The 16,734-nt window shown below is 42.2% G+C and overlaps 1 protein-coding gene across 5 annotated transcripts in view; it reads right to left on the bottom strand.

Annotated features, from left to right (window-relative positions):
• FGF12 (fibroblast growth factor 12) overlaps positions 1-16,734 on the bottom strand; it is a 525,572-nt gene that overhangs the window by 238,244 nt on the left and 270,594 nt on the right. Inside the window, exon 1 of one of the 5 annotated variants that reach the window (XM_070406564.1) lies at positions 10,703-12,230. The exons of the other annotated variants lie outside the window; for them this stretch is intronic. Coding sequence (XP_070262665.1) covers positions 10,703-10,901 — 199 coding nt within the window. The 5' untranslated portion in view covers positions 10,902-12,230. Of the gene's footprint in view, positions 1-10,702; positions 12,231-16,734 lie in introns of those variants that run through there. 5 annotated transcript variants of the gene reach the window in all.

Here is a 16,734-nt window from a genome sequence, read left to right as displayed (position 1 = left end):
TAATTGCCCACCTCCTCATGGCTATGCTCCAGTTGCAAAAAATCCAAGGCAGTCTTCCTATAAAGCAATAAAACATGACAACACCACGGCTTTAACTCTCTCCATAGTAACTTACATTTCCTTGGAATTGGAGATTTTTCCTATTTGCCATCAGTTTATATTAATTTCTCATACACTAACCAACCTTTTTTTCTGTTCTAGCCTCTTAAGGTGATTTTGGGGGGCTCTCCTCTCTTAAAGTCTTCTCCCCAACGTAACATCACAAGTGGAATGAATATTATGTGGACAACTCATCTGGAGCTATTTATCTCAAAACAGAATCTGACACTTATTCTAACCAGGAAATTTGAATATGGTTCCCTGCTTTTAGTACTTATTTAAATTTTATCCCAGGTTTTTTAATTATTTGAGGGGTATTAGCTGATTGTAGGGCACTGTGAAGGAAATCAGGGTCATCTTTTGAATTCCCAAATTAAAATATAACATTTATATCACTACTAGCAATAACAATATATATTCTAGACATTATTAGTTATTTTCCTTGTATAATAACTTGAACAATCTCATAGTTTTTCTCTCCTGAATCTCTTTGATACTTTGTTTTAATCCCTTTTTTATTTTAGGCTTAAAAATGTCTAAAACACTAAAGCATGTTGGATTTAATTACTAATCCCTGAAGGAAGAGAAGAGACCTAAATTGAGGTAAAAAAAAATAAGACTGATATATTAGGCAAAGACATGTTTAATAGTACATTGCAGGTCATTAAACCATGGAATACAATTGGGAACATCCTAAACAGCAGACTTGGAAAAAATGTTATACTTCCTTTGTAAGTAGGAAGCAGGAAGCAGATGAGTATTTCATGTCTTTCGTCATGAGTGTGTCTCCTGGGAGAGGGGGCTATTTTATTGACTTTTCATGCTAAGAAGGCCCTTCGATATCCTTTAATATAGTTTTCCTGTTTTTCATAGAAAGAAACTGAGGTCCATTTTCCAGTGCTGGCAGAGTATAAAAACAAGCAGATTAGGAAAAACAAGCCTGAGTTCAAACCCAGAATCTACTTTGAACTAGTCTTGTGAACTTGAGAAGCTCTTAGGAAGCTCCAAGCTTGCTAGACCTCAGCATTCTCACATGAAAACTGGAGACACTAACCTACTAGTAAGAATCCTCTTCCTCTTGCTGTAAAAGTATGATTCACTGAGTCGGCTTGTCATTTACTCATTTATTTACCAGTGATGGAGGACCTGCAGTGACACAAGCAGGATGCTAAGCACAGAGAATCTAGTGAGGAACAGGGCACAGGTCCTGTCCTTAGGAACCAGCATGATAGTTAGGAAGATGAGGCACACAGGCATATCACATAAAGAGGCTCAGGTTTTGGACACCATTAAACACTTGAAAGATTTAACAATAAGCAAAAGGAAGGAATCATCATTATAACTAAAATTGGTGTACACAGTTTCTAGGCCTCATGAATGTGTTCCTTGCATCATAAATAATTATTCCATTCATTAAAGGCATTAATAAGTGGAATCATTATTTTTTATAATACATATTTTTTATTGATTTCAGAGAGGAAGGGAGAGGGAGAGAGACAGAAACATTAATGATGAGAAAGAATCATTGAGAGGCTGCCACCTGCCCACCCGCTACTGGGGATCAAGCCAGCAATCTGAGCATGTGTCCTGATCTGGAATTGAACAGTGACCTCCTGGTTCAAGGGTCAATGCTCAACCAGTGAGCCACACCAGCTGGGCAGAATCATTATTTTTGGTATAAGAGCTACAAGATATGAAATGCTATTTATGTCAATTATATCTTAATAAAAATGATAAGCCAATTAAATGTTAACTGTAATATCATGTTTTAATGAAACAAAATGTCTTATTTTCCAAAACAAGAAAAAAAAAATGAGTGAAAAGCAATTTATATGTTTGTAAATCTCTGACAATAGAAATCAACTAGATTCTCAAGTCTGCTTCTGTATTTAATCTCCTGCTATACTTTGTTTTGGTTTAAGTATGAAAATGTAACCTGATATATGGTTGAAAAAGGAGGGAAATTAGAATAGCCCTTTTAGATTGTGGATATATCATAGGGTCTCTGGAAATTCCAATAAATACTTAGAATCAGTAAAAAAATAATAGTAATTATTATTATTATTAAAAGTTATTATTATTAAAAGTTATTATGAAAATAGTTTTGACCTTGTGGACACACTGAAAGGTTTGCAAGTTGCCCCCAGAACCTCTGTACCACACTTTGAGAACTGCTTACCCAGACTGATGCCCCCAAGCTTTTTGATTCCCCCAAGCTTTTTGATTCCTTTGCTTTTATTAGGGCTCCCTTGCAATCCATTCTCCCCTCCAAAGCCATAGCATTTATTTAAAAATCAAAGTCACATTATATCATCCCCCTACTTCTAACTCTTCTCTGGATCCTAGATTAAAATTTGAAATCCCTCTAAAGGATTTTAAGCTCCTGCACAACTATGCCCTTGGCTATCTTTCCAACATCACCTGTGCCCCTTGCTCTCATTATTCAAGCTGTCCTTCAATTTCCTCAAAAGCACTGAACTCTTTCTCACCTTGATCTTCATGCAAGTTTTTCTCTCTGCCTTGAACATTCTTCCATCCTCTTTGCTTGCATCATCCTTCAGAACTTAGTTTAAATAATTTCCTTACGTGATTGATAAGAAGTATATATAGATTTGGTCTTCATCCCTGTTTCTGGCACTGAGCTCCTAAAACCCTTGGAATTTCCTAAGTGTTGACAGTGGTAGGATGTCTTTATTATATTAATTAGGTGATTTTTGGACCAAAACTAAGGATAGGGGCTAGTTGCCAGGAGAACCAACCAAATGATGAAAAGGTTGGAACTTCAGTCCACCCCACAGCTCAAGAAAGGAAGAGGGGCTGGAAGTTGGATCAGTCATCAGTGGCCAATGATTCAATCATGCTTATGTAATGAAGCCTCCATAGAAACCCAAAAAGGACAAGTTCAAAGAGCTTCCTGGTTGGTGAGTACTAAGAGATTTGTGGAGAGTGGGGCTCCTGGAGGGGCATGGAAGCTCCACACCTTGACCCCATACCTTGCCCAAAGCATCTCTTCTACCTGGCTCTTCCTGAGTTATATTCATTTATTGTAAAGGAATGATCTAGCAAGTGAAATGCTTCTCTGAGTTCTGTGAGCCAATCTAGCAAATTATTTGAACCTGAGGAAGGATTCATGGGAACCTCTAATTTATAACCAGTGGGTCAGAAGTAGAGGCAACAACCTGAACTTGCAACTAGCTTCTGAAGTCTAAGGAGAGGGTCCAATTCATAGTTGGTTAGAACACAGGTGACAGCCTAGACTTGGGGAAGGTGTCTGATTGGGGCAGGGTTAGCTGCCTTGTGGGACTGAGCCTTGAACCTATGGAATCTGACACTATTTTCATTGTAAGACTCACAGCTGGTGTCTGAGAAGTTCTGTTGGTGTGGGAACTGCCCCACCCCTCCTCCATTGGAATTGGGTATTAGATAACCTTTTACTCAGAGGGACACTTCCTCACTAAATGCTAGAGATATCTTCATTTTAGAAACCAGCAAACTGAGGCTCAGAGATATTAAGAAACTTGCCTAATGTTCTTACAAATACTATTTCCAAAATTTGAATTCAGATTCCACACCAAAGTCCATGTATTTAATTGCTCTAGTACACTGTCACTTAAACAGAATTTAAAAAAAAAAAAAAAAAAAAAAAGATTAAATGCTACAGGGCTCTCCTGACCCTGGTATTAACCTCTTTACTTTAAAAAACATCTGAGGTAATTGTTTATGTTCACAGTCAAGAAAGTATGCCCCTGTGTACCCAAGTCTCACAACAAGTGCTTAGGTGCCCCAAGTGAAACCTCTTGATAGCTCTAAGGCCTCTGGCATGCAGAGAGAGACTTGTCAGCCAGGTGCTTGGCACCAGCACATAACAACATAGCCTCAGTACTGTTTCTTCAGTTCTGGCCTGAAGACTTTGATGAGTCTCCACTTCCCCCCTCCTCCTCACTTGAGACACCCTCTGGAGGCTCTAGATCAGACACACAGCAAAGCAAATGTGTCATCACACTCCACAATTCCTTGAACTCTTCACTGGATTCCCCCCAACAACAATTTCCGTTGTGAAACAAGTGAGATCTTCAGATTCAGCCTTCTTACTAAAGGTGGTGGAAGATAAAGACAGATGACCCGCAGTGTGGGGGCTGGGCGTCATGGCACAGCTTAGCCAGTTCCTGACTCCTTGAACCTGAAACAAGTCTTTCTGCCACTTAGCTGAGTTTTCTCATTTCCAAGATGGGACAAACTATATCAGTGGATCACTATACAGTGCTGTATTATAGAATTGTACACTGAAAACTCACATAATCTTATTAACCAATTTCATCCCAATAAATTTAATTTTAAAAAGAAAAGAAATGAGTAAAATATAAATAAAAATTCAAAACAAACAAAAACATAAAATATAAAAGGCACAAAAAATGTGAAGAAACTGTACATCCTGAAGTCATTTAGTAGTCAGTTGTTATAGTTGTTATATTTAGGAGCTATTATTATACATGATTAATTTACAGATATTTTGCACCTAAGGCTCCTCCTCACAGATGCTTAGGAGGTGGCCTCAGAATCAGAGCCCTTTAGATGAGGCGCATCTTCCTTTTGGGCAACAAGTAAAGCTCTGCAGTGTGATTGGTAAACTGTGAATAGAACCCAAAAATGCAGTATATTACAGGGGTCCCCTATGTTTAATGAGTCTGTCTTTCAGAGTCTTCATCAAATATAGGGTGTCAAAAAATGTATACACACTTTAACAGCTGATAACTCACTTAATTTTCACTCCTTCTCAGGTTTAACTGATTTGAAATAATGGGTGAAACCAGGCTAAGCTTTGAACAAGGGAAATTTATCCTAAAATGCCACTAAACTTTTCTTTATGGGGATACATAAAAGGGAAAGTTTACAGTACAAAACTGGCAACAGCCAAGGAATTGAGGGTGCACAAATACCGAACGAAATGATTCTAGATGTTTGCTATTGCATTGCTTCCCATATCAGCAGTGCTTGGATCTGAATGGTCATCAGTTTGAAAACAGGCATTGACAAAATAAATTATTCAATTCTGTAGATTATTTTAAATTTTGAAAATGAACTGTATGCTAATAAACACTGACCTTATAATCATTCAAAGTGTGTATATATTTTGGGGGATACCTTCTATATTATAATTCCAGAAGGAAAATATATATAGCAAATATATATTTTGTTGAAGCACTAAAGAAAGAGACAAGAAAAAAGTAGTCACTATTAACAAATTTTCCTAACCACATCAACATTGTATATAATATCTGTGCATAAATATGTTCTCACCTAGAACAAAAACAAGGTGGTGTGATCCTAGTAAACCCAGTATTTTTTTAAATATAATTTTATGACACAAAGCTTTCATTTCTAAAGGTCTTACAAAAATACTCCTCTTGCTTCTTCAAATACAAAGACTGCCTCATTTCCAGCAAATTGTTTTTCTATTTCTGTTCAAGAATATCAACTTCATTAAAACTTTAAAAACGTAATCCTGAGTTATGGCTTGATGAGATTTTTGTGGGATCAAAGAAAAGAAAAAAAAGAGAGCGAGAGAGAGATGGAAAGACCATAGTGCCTGCTATTTTATAGTGTTCTTACAATGGAAACATAATTTGTTGATGAATATGCACTACTGTAGAAAAAAGGATTTAAAAATATATGCAAAACATCATTTTAAACCCTAGAGTGGGTTTCTGAAGAGAAAAGTGTGGTTTTTGTTGTTATTTTTAAACAGACAGCAAGACAAATATTTAATTATACTGACTTTGTAGTTCAGACAGGAGTCACACTTTTAAAAGAGAAAATGCAATAAAAGTGCTTGCTACTCATGTAAAATATCACTTGTCCTACGAATCTATTCTTGATGTGTATATGAGCCAAAATTATTTCAATTTATAAAAATCTGATTTATATTCCATAAATAACATGAGTAAGCATCATTTCCCCATTTTCATCAGTTTTCTTCTTGAAGTTTCGATTTTCTATCTAAAAGGATGTATTTGATAGTAAAAAGTTGAATGAGTGTGCTATTAAATACTATACATTTACCAATACAAGTTGGAATAATACTAAAATATTTTGAGTATCCATAATTTTATTACAGTAGAAACAAAAACTCAGAAAAAATAGACAATGAAAAGCAATAAAAATTATAATATCTTCTTGTATTTATTGTATCCACTCAGTGTAAATATACTACATCATCTATATTTATATGTATTTTTTAAATCCTCAACTAAGGATATGTTCATTGATTTTTTGAGAAGAGAAGTGGGGGGGGGGGGCAGGAAAGACAAAGAGAGAAATTTTGATGGGAGAGAGAAGCATGGACAGGTTGTCTTCAGTACATGCCCCAATTAGGGAAAACCCACAACCTAGGTAAGTGCCTGACAGGGAATCAAACCTGCGACCTTTTGGTGTCTGGGATAACGTTCCAACCCACTTAGACACACCAGCCAGGGCAATATACTACATCACTTTTAAAAAGGGAGGAGCATATAAAGCCAAATACTTCATTTATGAAAAATATATAATTTACTTAGCCAATGAATTTTCTGATTGCTGAGTTTTTTAATGCTCTAATATGAGGCGAGAAATTAAATTCTATAGGAAAAATAATAAAACCACAAAATCACTTCAAATACACAGATTTAGGTTTGTCTAGTTACTCTGTACTTTCCAGAAAGGCACTCATTTGAAAAATGAAAAAGTGACACTGGATGACCTCCATCCAAGGTTCATGGCCGCTCCAACATTCAGAGATTCTATCAACACCCTTCTTTTCACTGTGAGTGCTAGCCATTACCTGTAGTAACTTCGCAGTCAAAACATAAATACTTTGAAGTCAATCATTTGTATTTCTATTCAAAAGTAAAATAAATGTAGGAAACAAATAAGCTATGTAATTCACATGGATGCACTAATAGGCGAGATATAGCAAATTAAGTAGTATCAACATTTAAGGAAATATTCTAGCTGGCTTGGCTCATACAGGTATTTCACACATACATAATGACTCAAACAATGACCATAGAATGCTTCTTCCTATATTGGAAAGTGAACAAAGAGAAATGTTCTAAAGGCTTTTTTATGGTTCAATGACCTCAGCCAACTTGCCAGCTTACAGTCTTCAACATTTCATTTTGAAAGAGCTACAGCCCACACAATGCCTAGGGAGCGAACTATTCCTATGCTGGATGTATGTCTTCACTACTGGATTTATTTCTATAAAGCATGCTAGCTATAGGATGGTCATTTTAGAACCCAATTGCCTGACTTAACCTATGTATCCTTCTACAAGTAACCTCCTCTATCCCACCCTATTCCTATTCTAATTACAAAATAATAATGACAATAACTTGGTCAGTGTGGCTCAGTTAGTTGGGCATCCCTTGCACAGAAAGATTACCAGTTTGATTCTTGGTCAGGGCTAGATCCCTGAAAGAGGGCTTGCAAGGGGCAACTGATTGATGTTTCGCTCTCATAGCAATGTTTCTTTCTCTCTCTCTCTCTCTCTCTCTCTCTCTCTCTCTCAAAAAAAATCTATTAAAAATTAAAAACAACAATATTAACAGAACAACAATTCCTAATGGTAAAAAAAATACATAAAATTATTCCCATCCTTTGAGAGAGGACACCTAGTTCTTCATCTTACTTTTTTTCTGTGTTGTGTTGCAAAGAGCGCAGGCAAGAAAAATCAATTTGATCTAGTTCTAGTCCCAACTTTGCCACAGTATAGCTGTGTAAGCTTGTATAAACCACCAACTCTGACTCTGGGATTTCTCATATAAGCAAGAGTTTTGCTACACAATCCCAGGGTAAGCCATCACATTGTGCTCCAGGGATGACATTCACAAACTATCTGATGTGAACCATGGCCCTGTAACTGTGTGATGTGAGGTCCACCCTGCCAGTTCTCATCACATTTTCATTCTGCAATATCATGATTCTGAAAGCTGAGACCTTCACCGTGTAATTTCAGTACTCCCACTGCATTTATCAAGTTTCAATATTGGACATATCAAACTCGGTGAGCTATGACAAGAGATTGAGAGACACTGAATGTGTCAGACCTGAAATCAGATATACAACCATGGCCTTTCCCATTCAATACTTAGCTCTGTTTCACTGTCTCAGCCTCAATCCCTGGAAAGTCTGGGCAACGGAATGTGACCACTGTACCACTGGTGATTCAATTTGAAGTTCACAAGGATATGGGTTAGTGAGTTCAAGAATAACTTAAATATTAAGTGAACATAATATCAAAGTCCTTATAAAACAGGTGCTCTCAAATAGTTTTCTTTCTGGTGTTTAGCAACTTCCTCCCAATCCAGTTAAAGAATCCTCTCTGAAATTGAGATGTGGAAGGTGCTATCTCCCTATAAATAGTCTCATGCCCTGTTACCTGAATCATGGTTGCTGACAGCAAATCAAAAGATCAATTACTTGGCTTTGTTAGTAAAGATGATAGCATACCATTGTCTTCCCAGAAAGCTTTCTGGTAACCCACACTCACATCCTTCTAAGCTAAGCTGCAGCAAACTAAGTGCCTAGTGTACAGATACATGCACGTCAGCCTTGCATTGGGCCTGTCTTAACAGGTATTGTCATCTTTCTGCCAGATTATTACTGTGACACTTTTGCTAAAGGAAGTCACCAGTCAGGATCCTCTCTGCCAAGATGTATACTAAGTAGATGAAAAAGAGGAGCAGATTAAATGAACACTGAAGAAAACATTAAACTCAGCAATTCCCTCAAATTCTCTATTTTCTAATGAGATGCTAAGAAAAGGGCCACAGGAAGCAATTTCCCTATGCAAAAGTCAGCCATGCAAACAGCTCATCTGCAAATCAACTTCAACAAAGATGAGGTGAGTTTACCTTATCCATTCATACATACAATCCACCTGTCATTTTTATTAGCTAGTTTTGAACTGAGGAGGCTGAGGAGGATCTGTTCGCAAATATCGTGTAATTGTCCTAACTACAGTGCACAACATATTTCAGAGATCGAGACATAAGAATCACATTGAATTCAGAGGCTTGAAGTTCCTTGTAGACTACATAAGCCCTGAGAGAAGATGGCCCCCAAAGGATCACTGCACAATACCAGGGAGTTTATTTTCCCCTAATGCAAATTATTCACTGTGCAGAGGCAACCCTGGTTTTTGCATAAAGCTTCAACTCATGAAGTTAATTGGATGCAAAATAACAGAGACTTTAGTAGCTCCTGCCTGGGGATCATAATGATTTGGTTTACTCCTGACATTTACCATTTTATCAACATCACAGAATAAGAAAAGGAGCCCACTACAAAGAAAATAATGTCATGAAAATCTAATGGAAGAATGAGATGAGATGGCTTCTTCACAAGACTTAATCCCAAATTTCTAAATTAATTGTTAAATCCCAACTGTCTAAACTTTCCAAGCATTTTCCTCACCCCAATTGAACCTGGCCCATATGTCTCATTCCTGGAACCCAGGAGGACATCACGGGGTTGCAAAGATCCAACCTAACCGAGTCCACTAATCACAGAATAGAAGCTTTCTTTCTGGGCAGCACTTCCTTTCAGTCATCCACAATATGGACAGAATATGTGCAGATTATAAATGACCCAGCAGGCCACACCCAGAGGACCAAAAAAGTCTGGTGGAGGCACAGACCTGGGCAATTCTGCTTTTATTCTCTCAAGCTGGGACACTGGCCTGGCTTGAGCTGGGACCAATCACTCTGAAACTCCAGGGATCCAATTTCCCTTTGTAAACAGACACACATTATGGACCAGCCATTAGAATTAAGGGCCAAGTAAGAGAATCAGCCTCAGAAAGGCCTGCCAAGGAAATATCTAAGTCTAAAGTTTCCTTTCCCCTCCCTGCGACCAAACTGCAGATACTATGTTTTCCCCTTACTGTCGCAAAAGTAAGTGTGAGTGTACAAACAATGGGAGTAACAAGGCAGAAAAGTTAATGAGTAGAGTCCTTGGAAACCATGAGAGTAGCTGGTGGTAGAGCATAGGGAAAGGAGGTTTATGTGAAAGGGCATGTGGGAAGATGGGGAGGTGAGACATTGACAGGAAGATCTGAATGGTGCAGTATCATGTGTTGCTGGAGAAAGAGTTAGAAAAAGAGAATAAATTTAAGCTTGTCTGATGTCTACTAAGGGTCTATTATGAGTCATAAATATGCTAAGTAGGATGAGATATAGGGATAAAGGGCTTATTTATACTTGGATTCTCAGTAGGTAATATAAGTGATGGATGGATGGATGGATGGATGGATGGATGGATGGATGGATGGATGGAAGGATAAAAAATGAATGAGGAGGTGCCCTGAAGGATTCTACAGGCTACATGTGCAGAACTCTCATCCTAGGCAAACCATAGGTACAGCAAGGTATAAGGTGTTTCTCCAAATATGGGACAAGAAGCTATTAACTGAAAGAGGGTGTCAGTTGTCTGAAAATTAAGAAAGGGGGGGGGGCGTAGAATGGAAGGGAATACTGGTTCCCTTCCATGCCTGTTCCCAGGTGTTTTGCGGAAGGGGAGGAGGGTGTCAGCCTCTGGGGAGCCCAATGTCGGGGTTTCTACTGACCTGGTCTCCGCCTCACTGGCCTCTTGCGGCCGCTGCAGAAGCGCACTTTGCTGAATACCCCGAGGACGTGCCTTTCGCACAAGGAGCGCCCGTCTTTGCTGGGGCTGGAGCGGCGCTTGGAGGCCGACACCCGGTCGCTGTTGGACTCCCTGGCTTGTCGCTTCTGCCGGATCAGGGAGCTGGCTATAGCCGCAGCCATAGCGGCTCAGTGAGGGACACCGGCCCTGGGCTCCACTGCGCCCTCAGGATTGCTTTCCGCGGGGGCTAGGGCAGGACCTCGGGGCCTGGAGGCTCGGGAGGCAGTGCTAACGTTTGAAAAGGCTGCAGTTCCGAAAACCCGCGCCCACAAGGTTTATCAGAGTCTGGGCGGCAGCGCCAAAACGTGTGAGAATCCAGATGTAAACTTCCGCCAACAGCTGGCGGAGGGGGCGGGGGCGGGGCGCTCCCAGGCCTTCCTGCTAACTAGACTCGTGCGCCCCGAGCGATCAGCGTCCAAGGGGCTCTGGGGAGTTTGGTCACCCCGCCTTCAGAGTACCCAGTGGAAGGGAAGAAAGGTGTGCAAAACACCCAGCCGTGCCCCTGTTGCAGAGGCGCAAGCGTTGTACGGTGTCCAAAGTATTATCTACACAGACATCAGACAAAACCCGGTTAGGAAGCAGGGTCTGGCCCAGGCACGGAGGCTTGCCCCCGTGGACAATACTTAAAAAGTGAATAAAACGTTCCTTTCGAGAACAAGCCACCAACCGCAAGAGAGAAGGCGAGCAAGGCAGCAATTTAACTCCCTGCGGCCCGCAGTTCTGGAGATGAGAAGGTCCTTCCCGGCGGGGTGAGGTCTGAGAACTGCATCGCTCCAGCCGCCTTTCTCGCGTTCGGAGAGGCGCGCAGTGGGAGCGATGAGCAGGAGGCAGGGCAGGGGCTCGGGGAGGGGGCAGCTAGGAACCTCTGCCAGCCAGCAGCGCTGCAAAGAGGGCAGGAGGCTGGGGCGGAGGGAGGGAATGAGGGGCTGGGGAGGGAGGAGAGGGAGAGGGAGGGAGGGAGGAAGGGAGATCCTCGAGGGCTAGGCACTCCTCAGGGAGCCACCCGCGGGAGCGGGGATACCGGGGTCCCGAGAGCGGGTGCTCTTTCTTTTCCGCTCGCTTTCTGGCAGGAAACGGGCACAGTCGGTGAGTATTTAGGGAATCCTAAATCTGGAATGACTCAGTCGTTGGAATAAGCCCCCTCAAAAGGCAGCGATGCTGAAGGTGTCCTCTCCAGCGGGCGCCCACACGCCTTTAACTGGAGCTCCCCGCCATGGTCCTCCCGCAGGCAGCTCAGAGCCTGTCTCGGCACAGACTCAGACTCGGAGGGAGCAGAGGAAGGAGGAGGTGCCCGGGCGGGCGAGCTGGATCAGGTCATCTCCGCCAGGCCAGCCCCAGGTTCGCACCCCCGGCAGTCGATAGCTCCCAGGCAGCAGATCAGATGGGGATTACCGGCGGACAGGAGGCCGATCGCTCAGTCCAGCGGGGCCCATCCTGGCTGAGGAAGGAAGTAACCGGTGCGCTGTGATCACCCGCGTGTCCGCTCCGGTGGGGCGGGGGCTGGCTGCCGGCGACCTGGGCTCTAGGTGGCTGCGGCGACCTGGGCTCTAGGTGGCTGCGGCTCCGGCCCGAGCTGCCCACCATGGTCTAGCGCCAGGGGCGCAGGCGGGGCCCTTGGGCCATCTGGGGCCACTGCGGGAGGCGGCGGAGCGTCCAACAGGGTCCTGAGGCCGGATGCAGACTCTGGGGCCCCACCGGCCAGGAGGCAGGTGAGGGCTGCTGCCAACTCGCCCAACTTGCGCGGGTAGCCGCTCAGAGCCTTGGGCTAGCGGAGCTTCCTTCGTTGGGGACCCAGGCCCCGGAGGGGGCTCTCAGGGTGGATTCTCATTCATGAGCTGGGGCTCTGGGTACCGGGAGCTGAACCAGCTCCTGTGCGCTGTCACCGCCTCCCAGTGAGCTCTGCTTGCTGGGCTAGAGTGCTAGCTCCTTAGGAAACTCCATGCAGGGACGACTGCCGATGAGATGCGACCAAAAGCGGTGGGTGGCGGTGGGAGTACCTCAGGCGCTGCTAGTCCACCCGCCAGAAGGCTCCAGAGCGCCCAGGTGGGGCCAGGTGGGGGACGGGCTCCAGGAGCTCAGGAAGAGCCAGCCGGGTGCTCAGGTCCTCCTCCTCCTCTGCCTTGCGCCCTCTGCTCCCAGACTCCCTTCTTCTCCTTCCTGTCACCCCTCTCTACCTTCTCTGTCTTCTGTCTCTCCCCTTTTCTCCTCTCTACGCAATCCTACGTGATTGAGGTTTGGATGAGAAATTCTCAGGCAGAGCAAGGAAACTGCAGCTTGGGTCGGCTCTGTCCGGTCCCTCCCCCAGGAGAAAACACCACCCCATGCCCTTTGGAGGACTCAGAGTGTGCAGGGAAGGGGTTAAGGGTGTGGGAGCTGAAAGAAGGCAGTGAATGCTCTCTCCAATAATCTGGAGCAGGTAGAATTCTCTGTTTATCTTGGGCCCCCAGGTTGGGCCCCACGTTTAGCTCAGTGTTTTCCCTTCCTTTGAACCAGACTTCTTGGTTCTATCTGGAAAGTTGCGAAACAGGCTCACTCCCTAGAATGAGGAACCCAGTGAGCACCCTGCACAAGGGAGAATGGAGGTAAGGTGAGAGGGTGACTGTGGACAAGGGCAGTCAGCTAGCAGCTTTGGAGAACAATCGGGTCTCTAGGAGTGCTTGTGGGGACTGCTGGATGTTACAGAAAACTCAGCAGCGGAGATCATGCCACCCAAGTTAAAGTGCAGCACGCAAGATTTTGGAAATGCAAAGGGAGTAATCACCTTCCATTCATGCCAAGGTCTCAAAGTGGCTATCAGTTATATTTACATTCTCTAACTTATCTTCAAATGTCCCTAATGCCTCCCCTTAGACACCTGGCTAAGTGTCAAAGGTAGTGCCCCGAGATTAAATGGGTGATTTCCAAGCAGAAACAGGTGTATGTTGGAACCAACCTAGTAGAAGGCAAGGAAAATGCAGGCCCTGGAAGCTACTGAAAATGAATGTGGGACCAGGAGGGGCTCCAGGAACTCTCTTCTCTGCCTGTGGTCACAAACCTGTGGACCTACCAGAAATTCACCTAGGCAATGAGAAGGATTGAGATTTGTAAGGTGTTTAGACCAGGCACTACCATGTCAAACAACCCTACTGTGTCTGGGGGGTCTGGACCTTTCATGCTACCTCTGGCATAACACAGGCAGATGGGGTTAAGGGGCAGACAGCTGGAAGGTAGATTCAATAGCAAGATGTCCGAGAGGGGGGAATGCCAACTGTCAGGGGGCAGCAGAGATCCCCTGCAGTAGTTTAGTGTGGCTGAATTAGGACAGAGAACTTGGCATTTTAACATTACTGAACAAAACGTGTGAATACATTTTTAATAGTACATCTGGGTGGGGCAAGGGGGCTCATCATTTTAAATTAATACTTTCAACAATACAGATAAATTAATAAGATCAAAGTAGCACTGTACCAAATAGGCAAATGTTCACATTCCACAGATAAAATTGTTTTCCTTCCTTGGCTACCAGAAGACCTGTCTCATTCTTGAGGAAGGCAAGCACAGATAGTACTAGCTGGCTTTGGGGCTCCTTACCTTTTTCAGTTCAACACCCAAGAAGAAAAAGGTCAGCTAAGGTGAGAAATCTTAGCAAGAGGTGGGTGTATGGTGAGGCCTTGAGAAGATCATTGCTAAACTCTGAGTCTCTCTTATGCTCAAAATGGTGAGAATCATTCCAAACATCCACCTCATAGAACTAAATATGTATGCGCAAGCATTTGGAAAACTGGAAAATGCCAAATGAGTGAAAGAGATGATGACAGTGTAGTTTTTTGTGTCGTTGCTTTTTTTAAGAAAATGCATATTATTTTTCTGAGATGCTTTTTAAAATGCAGGTTCCTGGCGATTTCTCACAATGTGTTGAAATCTCTATGAATAGAACCCTGGAATTTGACGGTTTTTAAAAAATATTTTTTATTGATTTCAGAGAAGGGAGAGAGAGAGATAGAAACATCAATGATGAGAGAGAATCATTGATTGGCTGCCTCCTACACACCTCCTACTGGGGATTGAGCCCACAACCCAGGTATGTGCCCTGACCAGGAATTGAACCATTGACCTCCTGGTTCATAGGTCAGGCTCAACCATTGAGCCACACCAGCCAGGCCAGGAATTTGAGTTTTTAACAAGTTCCTCAGGTGTCAGAGTTTGAGAGTTTAATATATATATATATATATATTAATAATATTAGAAGGAAGAAATAAACTCAGACTTTCAAAATCTAACACTTTTCTCCAAGATTACAGTGCCCCCTACTTCCCTCCATTCAAAAGAGGGGAGGGGACCTGGAAAGAGGATGTGCATTATCTAATCTTTGAGTTTATTTTTCTCCGTGAGTTTATGAGAAATAAGCATGTTTTGATGCACCAGGTAACAACTGTAGCAGTCATAAGATAGAAGAGAATGATGGGGGAAAGATGTAAAAGCAGGTAACAGTGGCTGTTTGAAGTTCTCTCTGTCTTGACATGACAGCATCGAATTAGGCATTTAAGGAAGGAAACGAAAACAATAAATGTCAGCTTTTTGAGAGCGACATCATTCCTGTCTTTAGATCTCTATTAAAAGAACATGGTGATTAGACAACAAAGACTTCACTTTCCCCCCTGCACTCCTGCAGCTACTGTCACAGTGCTTTTCAGCTGTGTAGCCCTTTAAGTCTTCATCAACATCATTATTCCATTTCCCCAATGGGGGGGTGGTGGGGGAAGGTGAGCAAAGGGAATTTTAAGAAGTTCTGTAGAACCTATATACAGGGCCATTGAGATCAGAAATAATACTTAATTGTTTTAAATCCAGAAATTCATAACTTTCTTACCTGGGCCACTAAATCTTATAAGTCTTCCTCCTTGGTTACTAGGACACTTCTGATATATTTGTATTTTGGGGTCAGGAATGAAATTAAATCAGACTACTGATGATTTAGGTAAAACAATCAGGTTATTTTAAAGGAGAGTATCTGAGGGACAATAATACCTTGATTTTTAGACTGTCTTTCTTTGCACAACTTGAGAATTTCCCTTTACAATTCTGGAGATACCGTGGGTGGAAACATTTTTAATTACTTTGGAGAAGGTTGCCAGTATACATTGAAAGGTAATTAGATAGTTACATTTATATTTCTGACCTCCAATCAAACAAATAAAACATGGACAGTCTTCATCTTGTGCATATTTTTAAATAATATGTTTTTATTGATTTATTTTATTTTTTTTTAGAGAAAGAGGGAAAGAAGAAGATAGAAAGATCAATGATAGAGAAACATTAATCGCCTGCCTCCTGCATGCCCCCTATCAGGGTTTGAGCCCACAACCCAGGCATATGCCCTGACCAGGAATTAAACCAGCAACATCTTGGTGCTTAGGACGACATTCAGTCCACTGAGCCATGCCTGCTGGCCCATCTTTTCCTTATTTTAAAATGACAAAACACAGACTATTTAATAGTCTTTCTCTTATTCATAGGCCATGTCTTCCAACTCCCAAACCAAACTACTAGGACCACTGTAGTCATTCACTTCAAATTCTGAACTGAGCACAGATTGCATCCAAGGCTCTGTTTTGGTTACTAAGGGTAACTCTACACCTCTATATTCTCTCTGCCCTCAGCAAGCTTTGAGTGCATATCATCATGATCTTATTTATCTCTGGTCTTAGTCACCCACTAGCTGTATGCCACTGGACAAGTTATTCAATCTCTCTAAAGCATATCTGCAAAATAGACCAATGAAAATAAAACCAGTAGTACCTATCTAAGTAGGCTGCTGCAAGGCTCAAAGAAGAGTGATAATGATATAAAACATAATGTGTAATTCATACACATCATCATTCACTCCTGGACATAATGCATTTAACAAAGGCTAGACATCAACTTGACATTGTAATGGCAAACAAAATTTTCATTAGTGGAATATTGTCAATGTCC

This window comes from Myotis yumanensis, unplaced genomic scaffold (genome assembly GCF_028538775.1).
Source record: "Myotis yumanensis isolate MYYU_CA2020_CCGP unplaced genomic scaffold, mMyoYum1.0.hap1 SCAF_2, whole genome shotgun sequence".
In the NCBI taxonomy this organism is placed as follows: Eukaryota; Metazoa; Chordata; class Mammalia; order Chiroptera; family Vespertilionidae; genus Myotis; species Myotis yumanensis.
The sequence above is the reverse complement of the archived record's forward strand: the minus strand, read 5'-3'. Positions and strand labels throughout refer to the sequence as shown.